Below are 18,809 nucleotides of genomic sequence, written 5' to 3'. Positions count from 1 at the left end.
ACGCGTGAAGAATAATCTCGTTATCGGATCTTGGTGGTAAGAATTTAATTCTATTTTTACCAGTGCCCCTTGTTTATACCCGTCCTTTCATTTTATATCTTTCGCTTCTCCCAGTGAATGCTTGTCGATAAGAACCAATAAAAATCGATGCAGTAGAAATTATGCGGCAATTAGAACCAAACAACATGTGTAGTAGGGTAAGGGCTCCCTATTTCATCTCAGCTCCAATTTCCATCTCATTCCTTCACCTCATAACTTTGAACATTAATCATATCTTTAAACGTACCTGAACAAAACTGTGGAACGTTTTAAAACATTTATTCTAGGTTTTGCCACACTTTCCAATTGAAAAAAAAAGTTAAAAAACCTTTAACGAATGCTTTTTTCATTTAAAATAAACTCACTTTTTGATTTAGGAACCACTTTCGTCTGAAGTCTTACAATTCATCATGTTTCTGTATATTTACTAATCGATTCGTCTCAAAATATGATCGATATTTCACATAATTACACATCTATTCAATGTTGGATGACTGTATAGTTAGTAATGTTCACTTTCCACTTGTTTATTCAACGCTTAAAGACTTCTGAAATTACCTGATGAGCAATAAAAGCAATGAAAAATATGAGATGAAAATTTGCGCCTTATTCACTTGATTGCGCTTTGTTTTCATCTCATTTCGTATCGCAAGGTTGCCAAGTTTTCTCATAATGTTGCAAAATATTTTATATATTTCTTCTTTAAATTATCATCAACAAGTATTTTTTGGTATCCGTTACGTTAGTTTAATTATATAATTGATATTTATATTTCAATAAAATTGTTTCGACTTCGAATTTTACCAAATAGAGCATGTTAAACACTAATCAAATAACCCAGCAAATCTAGTAGGACTGGTTTCTTTCCGCTATACGTCACCATAACACTGTTAAATGTGTGTGTTTCATCGGCTGTGCACAGAGATGCCAGATATTTTCATAGAAAATATGTAACTGCACTATCTGTTTTCACTAATAAAATGAATCAAATTCAAATTCAAATTCAAATCAAATTCAAATTGGTTTTACATTTCAATATAAATGTTTATCGGTGTTCATCATCAAACATTTGCACAAAAGATTTCCATTTTAACATGTGATTTGTCCGTTGATTAATAAACTTTTAAAGAAGTACTACAATCAAATACTAACAGATACTCAGAGAGAAAAGTCTAATGTTTTACTTCTCACTTTTTATGAACCTTTACAAATCTGTATTATATTTAGAAAATCTGTAACCTGATTTAACGAACGCGAACGCAAAAATCTATACAATACCGATAAATCTGTATGAATGGCATCTCTGATTCTGCATTTTGTTTTTAGAAGGGCTAATGCCTAAATAGTAACAATTCATTTTTTAAGGTCTCCAAATTAACTGCAGAGTAAAATTTTAAATTTAAAACGAAAGGTAATAAAAACGATCCAAAAAATTTTAAACGTCGAAATGATTCCTAACAGTTTTTTTTAAATATCGTGTGTTATGTCATAGTTTGCATTAGGCCCTTTTTAACGAAAATTCTGACATTTTGAACCTGAGAGTGTAATATTTTGGTTTTGATTGTGCAATATTTTAGTTTTGATTGCTGTCGCCATTGCTAATTTATGGGATGAATAAAGGACCAACGATAGGATGAATATAAAACCTTTGAGATGAAATTAGGAGCACAGCAGTGAACATATCAGAAGTGTTTTTAGCTGATTTTTTATTTATTATTTTAATTTCCAAGGAATGTGAATCAATTCCCAATGTGGAGCAAGGCGAATTAAGCAGAAATATGAAAAAATCGTAGTGATTTTGGTGGCTGAATCAGGTTTTTAAGGTAACGTCCTTACAAATGAGATGAAATAGGGAGCCCTTATCCTACTTGTTTGTTTGCAAGAGGTTACTGCTTCCGAGAGCATGGTCCGACTTAAAGTTTATTGGCACTATTCCGGGACGGCCGGGACGAGACCATCCGGGACAATCCGGGACGTTTTTTCCTTATCGGCGATGACTGAGCTGCCGGTGTGTGCATGTATTAGAATGCCGGTTCCGGCATAAAATCCATTTGATTGCCACCGATATTCCTCACCGAGTTTTTCGCACCGTCGGCACCGGGCAGTTTTACTATGTCCGCCTAGGAGAAAATGTGGAATATGATTAAATGAGCCAACAAAACGCCATTCGGCTGTCGAGAAACCACAAATAAAGCTTATAAAACCGATACACTGAAGAAGGATGTAAATAACATTCCGAAATACGCGTATCTGTATTGTAACGTTTGTTATGCTTCATTAAAGTATAGTGACTTGGTGAAAGTGTAATAGTGGAATCAAATGGTACATAAATAGTGCAACTATTTCACAAATAAAGCATTGAATTAATTAAATCCTTTTTATTATTTCAACCTACGTAATTCTACATAGTCTTTTTCTAATGAATCAGTTGTTGTACACATAATCATTTTATCGGCCTAAGTGAACGGGGCGTACAATGTACGATTTTTATATTTCACCAGCGCGTAGTCATTTACTGTCAGTGGCATTTGCTTATACACTATATTATCAAACATGTATTACTGCAGTAATAATATACTACTAATATTGCATAGTAGTATTTTTACAGCACTTTTGGTATTTTTTCATGATTGTGGATTAGGAATGGTGCATTTATTTACAATCGATGTGTTGATTTCTTCTATTTTGAAAACAAAAATGTTATCTTGGCTATATGGTCGTTTTTCACATATTGAATGATCATTAAATGAGTTGTTATGTTTGTTGAACTGATGATTGATTTGATAATATAAAACCTTGTTCAGACTGTACATGATTCTCTCGTTCATTAATTTAAGCTTCTAGGTTCGAAATCACAATTTCGTATTAATTCTGTTTTTTGGATCACTAGTGTCTACTATTTAGGCTATGTATATGTATATTTAAAATAATCTGTACAAATTGTAAGGTTATGCGTTTCTCCCTTTAACGCTGGGTCCCATGCTACCGTCATATAAGTAGAATGCTTCTAACGAATTAATATCCGAAGCCGTTGTTTCCACCTAGTGTCGTTACACTATTTACTAAGTTACTAAACTGGGTGCTCTGATGCGAGGGTCAGTGTTGAGCAGCAAACTTCATGCGTTTTTGCTTTTGACGTTGATTACAGAACCATACACGAACGACGTTTTTTTTCAGATCGAGTTTTTCGGCAATCGCAGCAATTTTTTCACCTGATGGTCTCGGTTGGACGGCGAAGTAAGCTTCAAGTGATCGCTTTTCTGGAGCGGCAATGGAAGTCCTTTTTCTTGAAAAAAGGCTCGATATAGATTACTCATTATTAAAAAAAATAAAGCTTTATATGCGTGCATGACTAATTTGAAATTAGAGGCAAATAAACGAACTCAACTTATCTCCTGTAATAAAATACAAAGAAAAAGATGCATGTCTGAAAAAAGTCAATTAAATATTTCCTTTAATAACAAAGCAAGAAATACGGGAAGCAGAAAACATATTTATTTTTTAAATAGGTTGAAACGTCAGCTACCTTTTTTTCTCGCCTGCTGGCAAAACACTAGGAGCGTCAGGATCCCGTCGCTTATTTTTTGCTTGCGCTTCCGCTTCCTCAAGCCATGCTTGCAAAATTGGTTTTAATGCAATCATATTGTTGTGCGACAGCGTTAGGCTTTCAAAGCGACAAATGGTACTTTGTGATAATGCTCCTACGCCAGGAAGTTTTAGGTTGGCCAACGCCTTGCCCACATCGGCTTGTGTTACACCTTCAAAATAAGGAAAGAGTACAAAAAATTTTTTGTCTACAAAATATAGATATCTGAACAAAAGTTCTCAAAGAAGTTTTACACTGAGACATTGGTAAATGGTTTTATTCAAGAATAACAAAACAACAATCATATAAGCTATATCAATATAAAATATTATGTACAACCCGGGCTAGTGATTCGAAGCATAGGGCGCTATTCTTACAAGCCAGTTGTCGTATGTTCGAGTCCCAACCTGAAAGGTTTCTTAGTGTCAATATGATCGTAACATTAGCCATGTCTTGGTTCTGTACGCATAGAATCGACTGCGAAGTCTGTAGAAACATAAACGGTAAATTGTACAAAGGAATGTACTGCTTTTAAATCATTCAAGCTGGTTAACTTCGTTTTAAAAATTATCGGAGTACGACAGCTTCAATTTAAATTCTTACTTACTCTTACTCTTTCAGTCTAATAATGAAGAACAAATCAATGTCAATACGTGATTTGGCCAAAAAAGCAGGAACGAGTGTCTGAATGATCCAGTGTATTAAGAGGCGAAATCTCCTGAAGACCTACAAGAAGCAGAAAAACCCCGAAATAAAGAGTAGAACAGAAGAAGCGAGCAGCAACAAGGGCCCGAAAATTGTATTCGCGTCTTTTGCAGTGTCCGAATGCATGCGTTTTGATGGACGATAAGGCTTATTTAAAGAAGGACTTAGAAATCCTTCCAGGTCCACAATACCTTACTGTCGTCGTTGAGGAGGATGTGAGCGATGCGGACAGGTCAATTTAAGTGGTCGGAAAGTACTGGTATGGCAAGCAACATGTTCCTGTGGTTTGAAGTCAACCATTTTTTACACTACCGGAGCTATAAATGCGAAAATCTTTCGATCTGAGTGTCTCCAGAAGAGATTGCTGCCTTTATATAAGAAGCATAGTACACCTCCAATGTTTTGGCCGGAATTAGCGTCGGCTCACTATGCCAAAACCACTCTCAATTGGCTTGCGGAAAAGGGTATAAATTTCGTTGAGAAAAATGTCAATCCACCAAATTGCTCTCAGCTTCGACCCATCGAACGTTACTGGGCAATCGTGAAGAGGGTCTTCAAGAAGACTGGTAAGGCAGCTGGGAACATGTAGGACTCAGAAAAATTTGGGCTCAAGCGTCCAAAAAATGCGATGCAACACTTGTCCGGAACTTGATGAAGAGCGTTCGATCAAAAGTTCGAAAATTCGTGAAGGAATAACTTGAATTTCATCCGGTTTTCATTATGCTCAAGTTTAACCTCGTACGATAAAGGATCAATTGTTAGAATGAATGATAAAAATCAACCATTGCGCAAATCCGTTTATAGTACAAAGTTAATAACAGAGATAACATATATCGATATATTGAATACATAGTAAAAAAACTTGATATTAATATTTCAAACAGTAAATTAATATTTTTCTCGGTAGCCGGCTGCCCAGATCAACTAATATAACCAATTAATAATTTCAATAAATAATTCAAATAATAAAGCGGAAATAATAAAGAATCAAGACGCGTGTGAAATCTGTTGACCTTTGTTTGGTGATTTAAAATGATTTTATAATAACTGTTTAGAATATTTCAATGCAATGAATCAACTTTTTTTGTCTAAATCCTATTCGCTCGTTTATTTTGCAACACGTAGTTTATAAAAAAGTGCTTAATCCACCTAGCAGTGAGATGATATCTTTTTTTTATCAATCCGCATGTGTTTTTTTTGCATGACTAAAAAAAACGCGAAAGGTAGATGCATAAACGAGTGACTGCATACTCGACAGCCGGCTGTCCGGAGTTTTGTCAATTTCGGAGATTGACTGTTTCGTGCATTATATTGCCAGCACAAAGTAACACATAAAACGATAATACTTTAAAACATTCTTGGTAGCCGGCTACCCAGAGCAATAAACACATGATAACATTATTAAAACATTTACTAACAAAGTATCCTCTCCTGTGATGCATGTGGGAATGCAGAGGATTCCTCGGTTCTTAGTAGCAACATGCATCGAACTAACAATCCTTTCCCTCCCAAGTAGATCTGCATTCGGACGTGGCCGGCGTCGGTATTGATCAGCATGCATGGTTCAATACAGTTTGCACAGTGTGAAACAATGTGTTATTCCCAAACATGTTACTTCAAAAAATCATTTTGCAATCTCATTTGGTCCAGATCAATAACGGAGTAGCAACACACGGGCGGTCTCTAATGCTAATGCTAATGCTAATGCTAACTTATTTTCGATACACTCCTTATATCCATTAAACTCGATTCATGGCTTTTCGCCACCAGCCTCGAAGAGTCCGAAGGTCATTCTCAACTTGATCGATCCATTTTGCCCGCTGTGTGCCTCTTCTTATTATACCGGTGAGATCATTGTCGAGAATCATTTTAACCGGGTTGTTCTCAGACATTCTAGCAACATGTCCGGCTCATCATAACCCCCCGAGGTTCACTCAACTTCTTCACTTACCGTCTTCAATTCGCACTCCTCTATAGATGGTTCGCAACACCATCCATTAAAAACACCCAGTGCACGTTGATCCACCTCAAGCATTCCCCAGTAACGGTAATTGCAACAATCCAGCTTGTCACCGTTTTGCCTTTCTCATATAGAAAGGTTTTGCAATCGCTTTAAAAATCAACTAGTATCAATTGGCCCGGGGGGGCATTCGACTCAGTTCAGCTGAGCAATGTCTGTGTGTGTATGTGCGTGTATGTGTGTGTATGTGTCAAATAATCTCACTAGGTTTTCTCGAGGATAGCTGAATCGATTTTGACAAACTCAGATTCAAAAAGAAAGGTCTTGGCATCCCATACGGAACTCCTGAAATTCATCTGGATCCAATTTCTGGTTCCGGAGTTATAGAGTAAAGTGTATTAAATATTGTACATCGTTACTTGAAGCGGCGAAACAAAACTGGACTCAAAACTACACAAATTGTTCGGTTGTTCGGTTACCGGCACCCCAAGAAATTTCGGAAAAATATAAGTAAAGAATGCAATTATTCAAAGGAAAACCGTCTGATGCTGACTTCGCATTGGCTCTCTTGGCTGATGATTTGGATGGTGGTGCCTTTGGTGTTGATTTGCCGGTCTACCACGTTTTTTTCTTAGCCGGAGCATCTGCTGTATGAGCAGCTTGATGTTTGGCCAAAACTTTGGCTTGCTTTGTCTCGACAGCAGTTTTTCATGAGTGCGTTTGTTTATTTTCTTTTACCTCTTCCACTGAATCGCACCAAAGTGCTAGAGCATTAGCTAATAAATTATCTGAGGTGGATGCAGATACTTTCACAGAGGTGTACACGCCGGTGAGCACTCTGCTGTATGGTTTTCGTAGATGAAGCGTGGACACGCAAAATCAGCAAAATAAAACAATTTATCGTAAAATTTTCGGTTTTCCTTGCAAATTTTTTATAGCAAGGCCAGATCTACTCTCTATTAATTGAAGTTCACAGAAGTGTTCGCTCACCATCACGCGCCAGTGGTCACTTGGGTGTATTTAGACGAGAGCGCGTGTGAGCGATTCATGCGAAGAGAATGTGTTTCACTCGCGCCAGCTGCTTTAACCACAAGCACACACTCAAATGCTGTCTATTCGACACTGAGAAGAAGTGCGCTTTCCTCTTTGTGCGGTGCTTCGTTTTTTGCATCCTCGGTGTGGCAAAAATCTGACTCTAGCGTGTATCACTCTGGTGAAATGCCATCTCTGGTACCAAACAACGATATTGTCCGTAATGGAATATGGATGCTTCTGCTTCCGATCCCCCGCGAACACCCATTTCATTAAACTGGAAAGAATTCAGTATCGTTGTTCGCATATTGCCTTAGGTTGCATGCAGTCGACTCATACGATGAGTCTCGAAGTGCTCGCGGGCGTCTTACCGTTGAAAAATCGATTCTGGGATCTCTCATATCGATTGCTAATCTGATGCGATATCTTGAATCCAATGGTGATTGAAAATTCCGAAAGGCTTGTCGAGCTCAATTCTCAGACCCGTTTTATGTCCTAGTATTTTGATTACATGGCTCAGAATATTAATCCTTCTTCGTTTGTTTCCAACCGTGCTCATTTCTTGGATACTTCTGATTCTACTGTGTTTTCGACATCCATCCATGAGAGAAGAAATTCGTGGAATTCCGGATCACGTGCGCCCTCAAGCGGCCCCAAATATTTTTTATAATAAATTTAGAAGAGTCAACTGTGAAAAGGTGTTTTACACTGACGGATCAAACATCAACAGGTCCACAGGCTTCGACATCTTCAATCAAAACATCACCGCTTCGTACAAACTCAGTGATCCGGCTTCAGTCTACGTCGCAGAATTAGCTGCTATTCAGTACACCCTCGAGATCATTGAAACCTTGCCCAAAGACCATTACTTCATTGTGACGGACAGTCTAAGCTCAATAGAAGCTCTCCGGGCAATGAAGCCAGGAAAGTATCCCCCATATTTCCTGGGGAAAATACGGGAACACTTGCGAACTTTATCTGAATGGTCTTATTTAATATCGTTAGTCTGGGTCCCTTCGCATTGTTCCATTGCGGGAAATGAAAAGTATTTACTTTTTTTTCATTCTCTTCGTAACATCACCATCACCGCCTACGGCTCTACGTTCCAGTCGATGACCAGCATGCGGGCCTTCGTAGCCTGGGGATGTTTCTCGCGGACCCACACGAACCGAAAGGAAGCGGCCATAGATAGCGCCATCTGGAAGTCATGCAATATTCAATTCACCGACCACTGCCGAACGCCAGCTGATCTTCGAAAATTCAAGACGACATAATCTAATGATACTATTCTAGTTTTAAGTAGTTAATTAAGATTAGAAAATACCCTTGGCATCTTAGAGCTTAAGCAATGTGCCTAAAAATATATTATGCTATTGAATAAAAAAAAAAGTAAACGCACTTCGTTTTCTGACCTAAGCGATCAAACTACTGTTTCATTCTGTAGGTTATACTAGTAATGCACAAACAATTCCTTGGTTTCAATCAAAAATCGAAGAGAAACATTTTGAATAGAATACCACAGTTATTTATGTATTTCGTCAAGCAAATGTAGACTACATATAAATGGTTTACAATGTTTACTTAGATACTACGCAATATTTCTACGACTAAGCTGTAATTTCATTTCATTTTTGGACATACAAAGGTCAAGATGTTCGCAATATTGATTGTAGTGACGCATTATTCGATTGATTGGGCTATATTTTGCATAATTTGTTCTAGTGTTTCTTTCTAAAAATAATTTCCGGTTCGTAATTGACGGCAAGGTGTATAAAAATTTAATTGCGATAGTAAAAATGGTGATTGAATGCGTTGAGAAATAATGTCGCTGAAAAAATAAAGCATTACAAGGTCGCGGCGTTCTTTAAGTGTTTGAATATTGATGAGCATGCAGTGTGCTTCATATGATGGTAGAGGAAATGCTATCTAGTTTAATTCACGAAGTGCATATAAAAGAAATTGGTTTTGAATAGATTCGATGAGTTCTTCGTGGGTAATATTGTGTGGATTCCATACTAGGCTGCAATATTCCAAAATAGGTCTGACATATGTACTGTATAATAATTTAATTGTGTGTGCATGCTATTTGCTTTATTGATTATGGTATTGTAGTGTTCCACAAAAGTGAGCTTGGAGTCTAAGATTACGCATAAATCTCGTACAACTTTACATTTTTCTACAAGTTGATTTCCTAGATGTATGTTTGTGGATATAGTTTCATTTTTCCTACGAAAGTTATTGAGTTAATTTTTTTTACATTAAGTTGGAGTAGACTTTTGCAGCACCAAATGTGGAATAGATTGATTTCGTTCTGGAATATTACAGTGTCGTTGATATTTTTAATTTACATGAAGAGTTTCATGTCGTCTGTATATATAAGCACTTTTAGATTTTTGAGTATGAAGAAAATGTCTTTTATATATAAAATGAAGAGGAGAGGCCCTAAGTGAGAACCATGAGGTACGCCAGAAGTTGCATTAATGGGTTCAGACAGTATGTTTTGGAAGCGATTCGATAGGTAAGATTTGAGTCATTCCAGAGGAGTATGTTTTATGCATTATTTTTGTAGTTTGTAGAAGTAATGGTATGTCAATACGGTCGAAAGCTTTACTATGGTCAGTGTAAAGAGTTTCTACGTAGTTGCCAGCGTCCATTGCATTCAGAGTGAATGTCATAAATTCTAAGAGATTTGTTGTAGTTGAGCGGCCTTCAAAAAAGCCATGTTATTTGTTTGTTATTACATGTTTAAGTTGATGAAAAAGTTTTTCGTAGATTTTGCACCAGATTTAAATATTGGTACAAGAAAGGAAGATTTCCATGCTTTAGGATAAGTATATTCATTAAGTGATAGGTTAAAAAGTAGTTGTAGTGGTAGTGTAAGCAAGATTTAAAAAAAATATTGGTGGTATACTGTCAGGTCCAGGCCCTTTTGAGGCGTCTAAGTTTTTCAGTGCTGTCGAAATGTCATGTTCTGATAGATAGTTTACAGAGATGGAGTTGGAAAATACAGGTATGAAAGAGAAGTATTCACGGTCACGATCAGTTTCTGAATAAGATGTATATACTTCTTGAAAAAAAATTGCAAATTGATTGCAGCTTTCTGTAATATTTTTCACAACATGTTCGTCGAGGTGCATTTGAGATGGAAAATTGTTGCTTTTTAGTTTAGTTTTTGTCTAGTTAAAAAAGTTCTTAGGACAAGTCTTTATTTCGTTTTCAATTTTGAGGTTATATTCTTCATGTGCTGTGTTAATGGCTATTTTGAGTTGATTGCATAGGTTTAAGTAATTTTGAAGATGAGTATCACTTTTTTCTTGTTTGTAAGTTTTGTATGCTTTTTGTTTCCCATTTTTCAAATGTTTTAGTTGTGAATTGAACCATACAGGTAATTTGCTGTTATGATTTTTTCTTCTTCTTTTCATAGGCAAAGTTTCGGCTAATATTTTGTTTATAAGGTGATAGAATTTGTTTACTTCGACGTCGACATTTCCTTCAGTATGTTCCACCAATTTATTATACTTAGTCTACACTTGACTTCTTCAAAGTCAATTTTATTGTATTTCGGCACTTCCTCATATTCCAAGTCATAGGGAAGGGATGCATTGTGTGTAAATAATAGATACTCAATTGCGGTGTGAAATGCTTCATTTTCCCATAATGACAGATTTGATGCATTCACACAAAAGTCTTCTGTGCAATTTGTGAAAAGAAGGTCTAAATATGTTCCGTTTTGTTGTGTTTTTTACGGATTTTATTTGATGTAGGCCAATATATATATATATATATATATATATATATATATATATATATATATATATATATATATATAAATATATATATATATATATATATATATATATATATATATATATATATATATATATATATATATATATATATATATATATATATATATATATATATATATATATATATATATATATATATATATATATATATATATATATATATATATATATATACTCACAAATAAATATAGAACCATAAGATGTAATGTCACATAATATTATAAGCAAATTCCGACAAAAATCGATGCAATCTTCAATTGAATCGATTCGCTCTCTGTATTAGTTAACTTCCTTTTCCCCATTACACAATACAAGCAGGTTTACAATTTTCCCTACACAAAAATCACAGAATTGCGGAAGCAAATGATGTCTTCATGGTAATAACCAAATCATGTATATAATAGGGATGAAAAGTTACCACTTGTGGCTGAACACCCAATTTAAATCTAAATAATTTAATTTAATAGTTTAATTTCCAATAAATAGTTAGTACAAAAATCGAACCGAATCGAATGTTTTGTTACGATATTTACTTTCTTCTTGTCGACCGTAATTGGATTTCGGGTGAAAATTACCAACACAATCAAGAATAGTTTAGATAAATTTTTTACCTTCCCACATCCCTAAAATAGTTAAATATATTATCAATGTAACTCCATAATTTATTGCAACGATTCATTTTCAAATATTATAGAAAGCCTGATGAAATTCCTGCATGCAGCTGATCGGTGTTGACAAACGAGGGACAACGAACTAGTAAAAAGGCGGGTGGGTAATGTCAGAGACATAACTGGATGTCGTGAATACGAAAAAACTGGCACGCTCCCATCACTTTTCCAAATATCATTTAGTTGAATTGTGCAAGCTTTCCCCTTTTTCATTAATAGAGTTTGAAGCGATGCACCTACATTAAAGTACAGATTAGTTACATTAAACAACTACTATTCTACAACTATATGTTCCAAACTTGAAACAATTTCTTTTTAATTTGCTAATATAGGAGGCTAGGTACGACAAATTTGGAGTTTATTTTTATTGAAGCTATGAAGTTCGAAGATTTTCGATTCTTCTCGAAATTTCAGTACGAGACAATTGCAATGGCCTGGTCTGAAATGCATCGGCGATCTTCGGTATGCAAGAGTCATTTTAATAATAATAATGATAGTAATAATTATAATAATAATAATAATAATAATAATAATAATAATAATAATAATAATAATAATAATAATAATAATAATAATAATAATAATAATAATAATAATAATAATAATAATAATAATAATAATAATAATAATAATAATAATAATAATAATAATAATAATAATAATAATAATAATAATAATAATAATAATAATAATAATAATAATAATAATAATAATAATAATAATAATAATAATAATAATAATAATAATAATAATAATAATAATAATAATAATAATAATAATAATAATAATAATAATAATACTAATATTAATAATAATTATTATAATAATTATAATAATAATAATAATAATAATAATAATAATATAGATTTATTAATAATAAATATACAGATTAATCTGTATAGGTATATGGCAACCCTGTTTCGCATGGCATATTTTCACACAACTCCATACTAGTATAAATATGTGTTCAACATAATCACTTTCGCTTTCGCATTGCCGTTGGTAATTGAATGTGTTAGTGACGGTACCAATTATTTTAATTTCCATCTTGATGAATCTTTTGGTAGGAAATATTGAAAGTTTAATTAACTCTTAATGATTATCTGTGGCACTAAAAAGTGCCTTGAATTGTCACAATCAACAAGATCTGCATTTAGATCTGAGATGATTCTCGTGTGTGTCTTGTTTCAGCAACAGCTGCACAGAAAATGGTAGGAAAGCGACAAAATTCAACTAGTTCTTTATGATAATCTTTAGCACTGAAGAGTGCTTTGAATTGTCTGAAAAGCACTGAAAAGTGCTTTGAATGGGCCTTGCTGGACTTTTTGGCTGCCTTTCTATCGGTTTTCGGTGCCATCGTGCTGACGGTGTCTCGTACGTTCAGAGTAGTTGCTTTAACTTAAATGACGCTATTTCTCACATCACATTTCATTTTATACCTGCTACTGGCAGCGGTGAACGGACAACCCCTTTGTCAAAATACCTTTTCCTGTTCGCAGAACGGGAAACAGTGAGACGACAGTTTTTTTTGCATAATATCTGTTTATTAATCTTATTTTTGTGTATTACATCAACATTTTACAGTACAAGTGTTTTGACCCTTTGGCCTTTCATCTTTGTTGTTCATACGTTTCCTTATTAATAATAGGTGTTTTAGTTACTCTTGTTTTACATACTAATGTTTAATCATAATATTTATTTTAATTATTTATAAAATATTTACCTACTTATAACTATCCCTAACCTAATACGTACAAATTTTGAATTATTTGTATTTCAAATTTCGTGCAGTATTGTTCGAATTTTTCATCTAGTATATCCAGGGAGGCCATCTAATGTACTTCACTAGTCCTTGTCCAAGGGGGTAGATTTAGAATCATCTTTAAGATCTTACTTTGAATGCGCTGAAGCCTAAGTTTGTGTGTTCGTGCACAGCCCCTCCAAACAGGGACTGCGTATTCAATTGCGGAGTAGATGATTTGTTTATAGACAACCATCTGATTCTTCAGCGGATACAGAGACCTGATGAGTATGCTGCATTTTTGAACGATTTTGTCAACATGTTACCTGAATATCAGATGTCTGTCAAAGGTGAGTCCTAGATAGATAACTTCGTCGGACCATTGGATGACCTCATCACCGAATCGTATTCGGCATTCGTCTGATGGAACAAGTTTTGGAGATCTTGAATGTGGAAACAAGATGACCTGAGTTTTTGCTGCATTGATCACAATTTTCCAGCTTGTAAAATATTCAGTTAGAGCGTCCAGACCTGTCTGTAGTTTATTTTTCAGAGCATTAAGGTGAAATGTAGCGGAATGCGAAAATCGCGTTTTTGATCAATTATTCAAAAACTAGACCGATTTTCGAAAAAGCAAAAAAACTTAAGTTTTCGAAATTAAATTTATCATAACTAAGTATTCTTAGAATTTTGAAATTTTGCTTTGCCGAGCCGTAATTGGTTTTTGAAATGTATAAACGGTTACTGTTCCGTACCACGGGGATGATTTTAGAACTGAAAAGTAGCGTTTGTAGCAGAATTTCACGAAGAATCTGAAAATGCAACTCAAAATTATAAAATATTAGCTAAAACAACCGAAATTTGAAAAAGTTTACATAAACTTTTCCGCATTTTTTATTGCCTGCGCGCTGCTGTTTCGTATTGAGGTGGTGTGAGAAATGCACGGTGGGAACGGTGGCATTATATCGTGAGCAAAAATTACATATAAAATAATGACGCGAATTTAATCAGCATTGGGTTTTGTGTTGAAATAAAAACGAGTTGAATACAATAAAATGGGTATTGTAAGAAATCGTTTATTTTCTAAGTAACTGTCATTTATAATGCTAATAATGTCCAATTCTGTTGAGTTCAATGCATTGGTGTTGCTGAAGCAATAAAGCTTGGCTGTGTAATATCGTATAACAGGTATTATTTTAGATTGTACCGTATTGGGAGAATACTGAATCCACACCAGGAAAATGTCTGGGTGTGGAAGTCTTGGAGTTACATTCCTTTTGAGAAATTTGGCCTTTCTGTTTAAACAGACTTCGCAGCCGACTCATAGCATAGCTTCGATTACATGGCTGTGCTACGATCCTATTGACAGAACAGAAATAATCCTTTCTACTTATTAGAAGATGATAATGAAAGTCAATTAGAATGGAATATATTGGCATTGAATGTAATCGATAAGTAAATTCGACCGCGCTCTATCATGCGAGGCAAGTAAATACTTTTACGTAAATTCTATCTCATCGGTGGGAAGGGACAGGTGAACGACTGGCAAAGATATCGAAAATACTTGAATGTTATCTCGTCTTCAATCGTTCTTTTGAAGGAGAATCCATGCTTGCTAATAAACTCAGGCATATACATGGTTAGCGAGTTCGTCAATACATATACATATAGCCGTTCATAATTACTCATGATTTATAGCTCTAGTGTAAGAGTAATCACTAACAATAGCGATTGAATTAGCATATATCCAAAGTGTGAAGGATTCGAAAATCCATTACGTCCAGTCTTTTTTACAAGCCAATATAACGAGAGGTAAACCCACTGCGCTCAATCATTGAAAAAAGTTCTTGTTTCTATGTGTCCGTTTTTCTTGGTATGCTTTGTGCGACGGTTCGTTCAACTGAAGCGGATAAAATTTTCCGCGCATTTTATGACGCTACATTTCACCTTAATGACACGACCTTTGTATAGAATGGCAGTATCATCAGCAAATTGTGACAGAACACCACCAACCGGAAGAGGTGGGATGTCTGATGTAAAAATGTTGTATAGAATGGGACCTAGGATACTTCCTTGGGGTACACTAGCAGGAATAGTAAATCTTTCTGAAAGTGCATTATTCAGAGAAACCTGGAATGCTCTATCTGCAAGATAATTTTTGATAATTTTAATAAGATACATGGGAAAATTATACCGATGCAGTTTAAACACCAGGCCATTGTGCCACACATTATCGAATGCCTTTTCAATATCCAATATTGCCATGGCAGTTGTTTTGAACACTGATTTGTTTTGCTGGATGACGTTGTTAACCCTTGTGAGTTGGTGGATGGTGGATCTTCCTTTCCGGAACCCAAACTGTTCTTCCAGAAATATATCCTGTTCATCTGCGAAAGCAAGAATTCGCCTTTGTATTGACTTTTCAAACAGCTTTGATAGGGCAGAGAGTAAGCTGATTGTCCGATAACTCTTGGAAAAGGAAGGATCTTTCCCCAGTTTCAAAACTGGGATAACTTTAGCTAACTTCCACATTGAAGGAAAGTAACCAAGCTGCCAGCACCTGTTATAAATTTTAGCTAAGAAAACAAATGAGCGAATACTCAAGTGTTTCAGCTCAACGTTGAATGTGTTGTCGAAACCGGAGGCCTTCATATTATTATGTCTAAAGTAGTGCTTCAGTCTAGACATAAAAATGGTACGAATATAGACTTGTTGTATATCAAGAGGAAGTTCATCAAATTTTGAAATTTTTTGAATATATATTTATATATATATATATATATATATATATATATATATATATATATATATATATATATATATATATATATATATATATATATATATATATATATATATATATATATATATATATATATATATATATATATATATATATATATATATATATATATATATATATATATATATATATATATATATATATATATATATATATATATATATATATATATATATATATATATATATATATATATATATACTAGCTGACCCGTCGAATTTCGTCTCGACCAAAATAGTTTTCTTGAATTCTCTGTGAACTTTTCAAATGGTTCAAAGATAAACTTTGTTTATCTTATTTTCTGTTGAATACGAAGCCGTCCCTAAGTTTACCGGATCGGAATAACGGTTTTTCTTATTCAAAACGATTTCGCAAATTTTCAATGGCTGCCCACGTGACTGGGTCTTCGTTGCATTTGTATACGCAATAGGAGTTTTCAACTCAAATGTTTAATCGTTTACGATCACCAGGAGGAAAAATCTTTTTTTAGCTCTCTTCTCTCTCACCGCTAGTCTAATACCATAACAAAGTCGTAGTGAATCGATGTTACGCAGCGTATCAGATCAATGTTCTATTAGAAATATAGCAATAGAACGATAAATTGCTGGACGTTAGAAAATTCAAATTACGATGGCATTCAACATACTGTTCTTTAACTTGATAATGAACAATGAATTCATTTAAATATACTCTCACACACAAATTTTGAATTTTACAGTTGATGTAATCCCACATATGATGCAATTCAATAAGACTTAATTTGTCAAATGACGGAAAATTCCATTTGTAATGACTTGATGCAGGATGAGCCTGAATTTTAATGGTTCCGAATGTTATTTCTAATCGGCTAGCAAGTGCTTGAATTTATGTTTAAGAAAAGCTGATGCGTGCTTCCATGGCTCAGTCGATTAATGGACGTACTTTGCGATCCAATGATTCTCGGATCAAGTCGCCGCTCTCACTGTCAGTAGTTTTCTTTTATTTCATTGAATCCGATATACATGTTCTTGAACGTATATTTACGTGTAATGCGACGCTCCATTTATGTACATCTTATAAGATGTAAAATCACAAGGTTTTTTCGAATCGGGTTGAGAGACCAGAGAATTGCTAAGAGTGCAATACTTCTGTTACAGTGAAGCGAAAATAAAGAGTCAATGTACCAGTACTCGTATTATCATTTGTGCCAATGTATTGAACAGGAACAGTAGATCTCATAAATAATGGTTTGAAGGTATCAGTATACAGACTCTTCTCGATAGATTCGTAGCAATGAAAAAAAAAAGGTTAAATCATAGAACGAATCTTAAGTTAAATAGTAATTGCGCTAAAACATCCAACTTTTACACATTGCATGTGACCGAATTGACCCGGTAGCTACTATACTATAAATATTTACTAATATTCACTACCTGCTACCCCGACTATTGAAAATATAAGCCCGAGTTTCTTATTGGCAAAATTAAGACAATGTTGAAGAGGAATATATTTACGATATGCACTTATGGTTATGAGACTCTGCATCTGCACTCATGGCAATGAAACTGCAGTCCCGCATTGATTTTAGTTTCCTCCTGATCGTTCAAATTTTGATGTTCTTCACAAACTCCAAAAGATCTCATTCCATTACAGAAATCGTATTAGACAGTAGTATCTAATTAGCACTCATAATAGGCGCCTTAATAAATTAATTCATGATAAATTATTTATTTCTACGTTAAACCTTGCACAGTACAGTCCATTCGTCAATTCGTTCCACAATTTGCTGATTTGTTGACTGGTATACGATATTAGATTTTTTTCTACTACCGACTATGGTTTTAATACATATTTATTTGGTTAGTATTACGCAATTATGTCATTTGTTAATTTATTTTGATACACTTTCAAGCACGTGGTTCGAAATGATTAATCACATCGATCAAATACGCATTGAAAACAACGCGTTGCGCGCCAAAAGATTTTCTAACGGTCTAGTATTCTTTTCTTCGACGACCAAACACTTATGCGACTCATTGCGCGCCAAATATCAATCATAGATCTAGCAATCATTGACGACTTTTTCAGTGGAAAATTCCATTGTCCATACAAAATAACTTTATTGGTTTTTCCCACTTTTCCGGTAAGTTTTCCTAATTTTTTTGATGTACGAACCCGGTGGGGGTAAAAACTGGTCAAACAAAAAAAAAAGCATCTCAATCCGTCCATCCGTTCTTACGTGATGCGATTACAAAGAATGATCTCTGCATTTTTATACATATATATATAGATATATAGATATATATATATATATATATATATATATATATATATATATATATATATATATATATATATATATATATATATATATATATATATATATATATATATATATATATATATATATATATATATATATATATATATATATATATATATATATATATATAATGTAATTCCTTGTACGAAGGTAAGGTATTCTGG

The 18,809-nt window shown here is 34.2% G+C and overlaps 1 protein-coding gene across 7 annotated transcripts in view; it reads right to left on the bottom strand.

Annotated features, from left to right (window-relative positions):
- Positions 1 to 2,402: 2,402 nt before the first annotated feature.
- Positions 2,403 to 18,809, bottom strand: part of LOC131440632 (inhibitory POU protein) — a 350,716-nt gene continuing 334,309 nt past the window's right edge. For 4 of the 7 annotated variants that reach the window (XM_058612092.1, XM_058612085.1, XM_058612088.1 and 1 more), the window contains 2 exons: positions 3,566 to 3,801; positions 2,403 to 3,325 (listed from right to left, as the gene is read on the bottom strand). In XM_058612092.1, coding sequence (XP_058468075.1) covers positions 3,136 to 3,325; positions 3,566 to 3,801 — 426 coding nt within the window. In that variant the 3' untranslated portion in view covers positions 2,403 to 3,135. The remainder of the gene's footprint in view (positions 3,326 to 3,565; positions 3,802 to 18,809) is intronic. The other 3 variants (XM_058612089.1, XM_058612090.1, XM_058612091.1) reach the window with 3 other exon arrangements.

The sequence above is a fragment of the Malaya genurostris genome, chromosome 1 (assembly GCF_030247185.1).
Source record: "Malaya genurostris strain Urasoe2022 chromosome 1, Malgen_1.1, whole genome shotgun sequence".
In the NCBI taxonomy this organism is placed as follows: domain Eukaryota; kingdom Metazoa; phylum Arthropoda; class Insecta; order Diptera; family Culicidae; genus Malaya; species Malaya genurostris.
The sequence above is the reverse complement of the archived record's forward strand: the minus strand, read 5'-3'. Positions and strand labels throughout refer to the sequence as shown.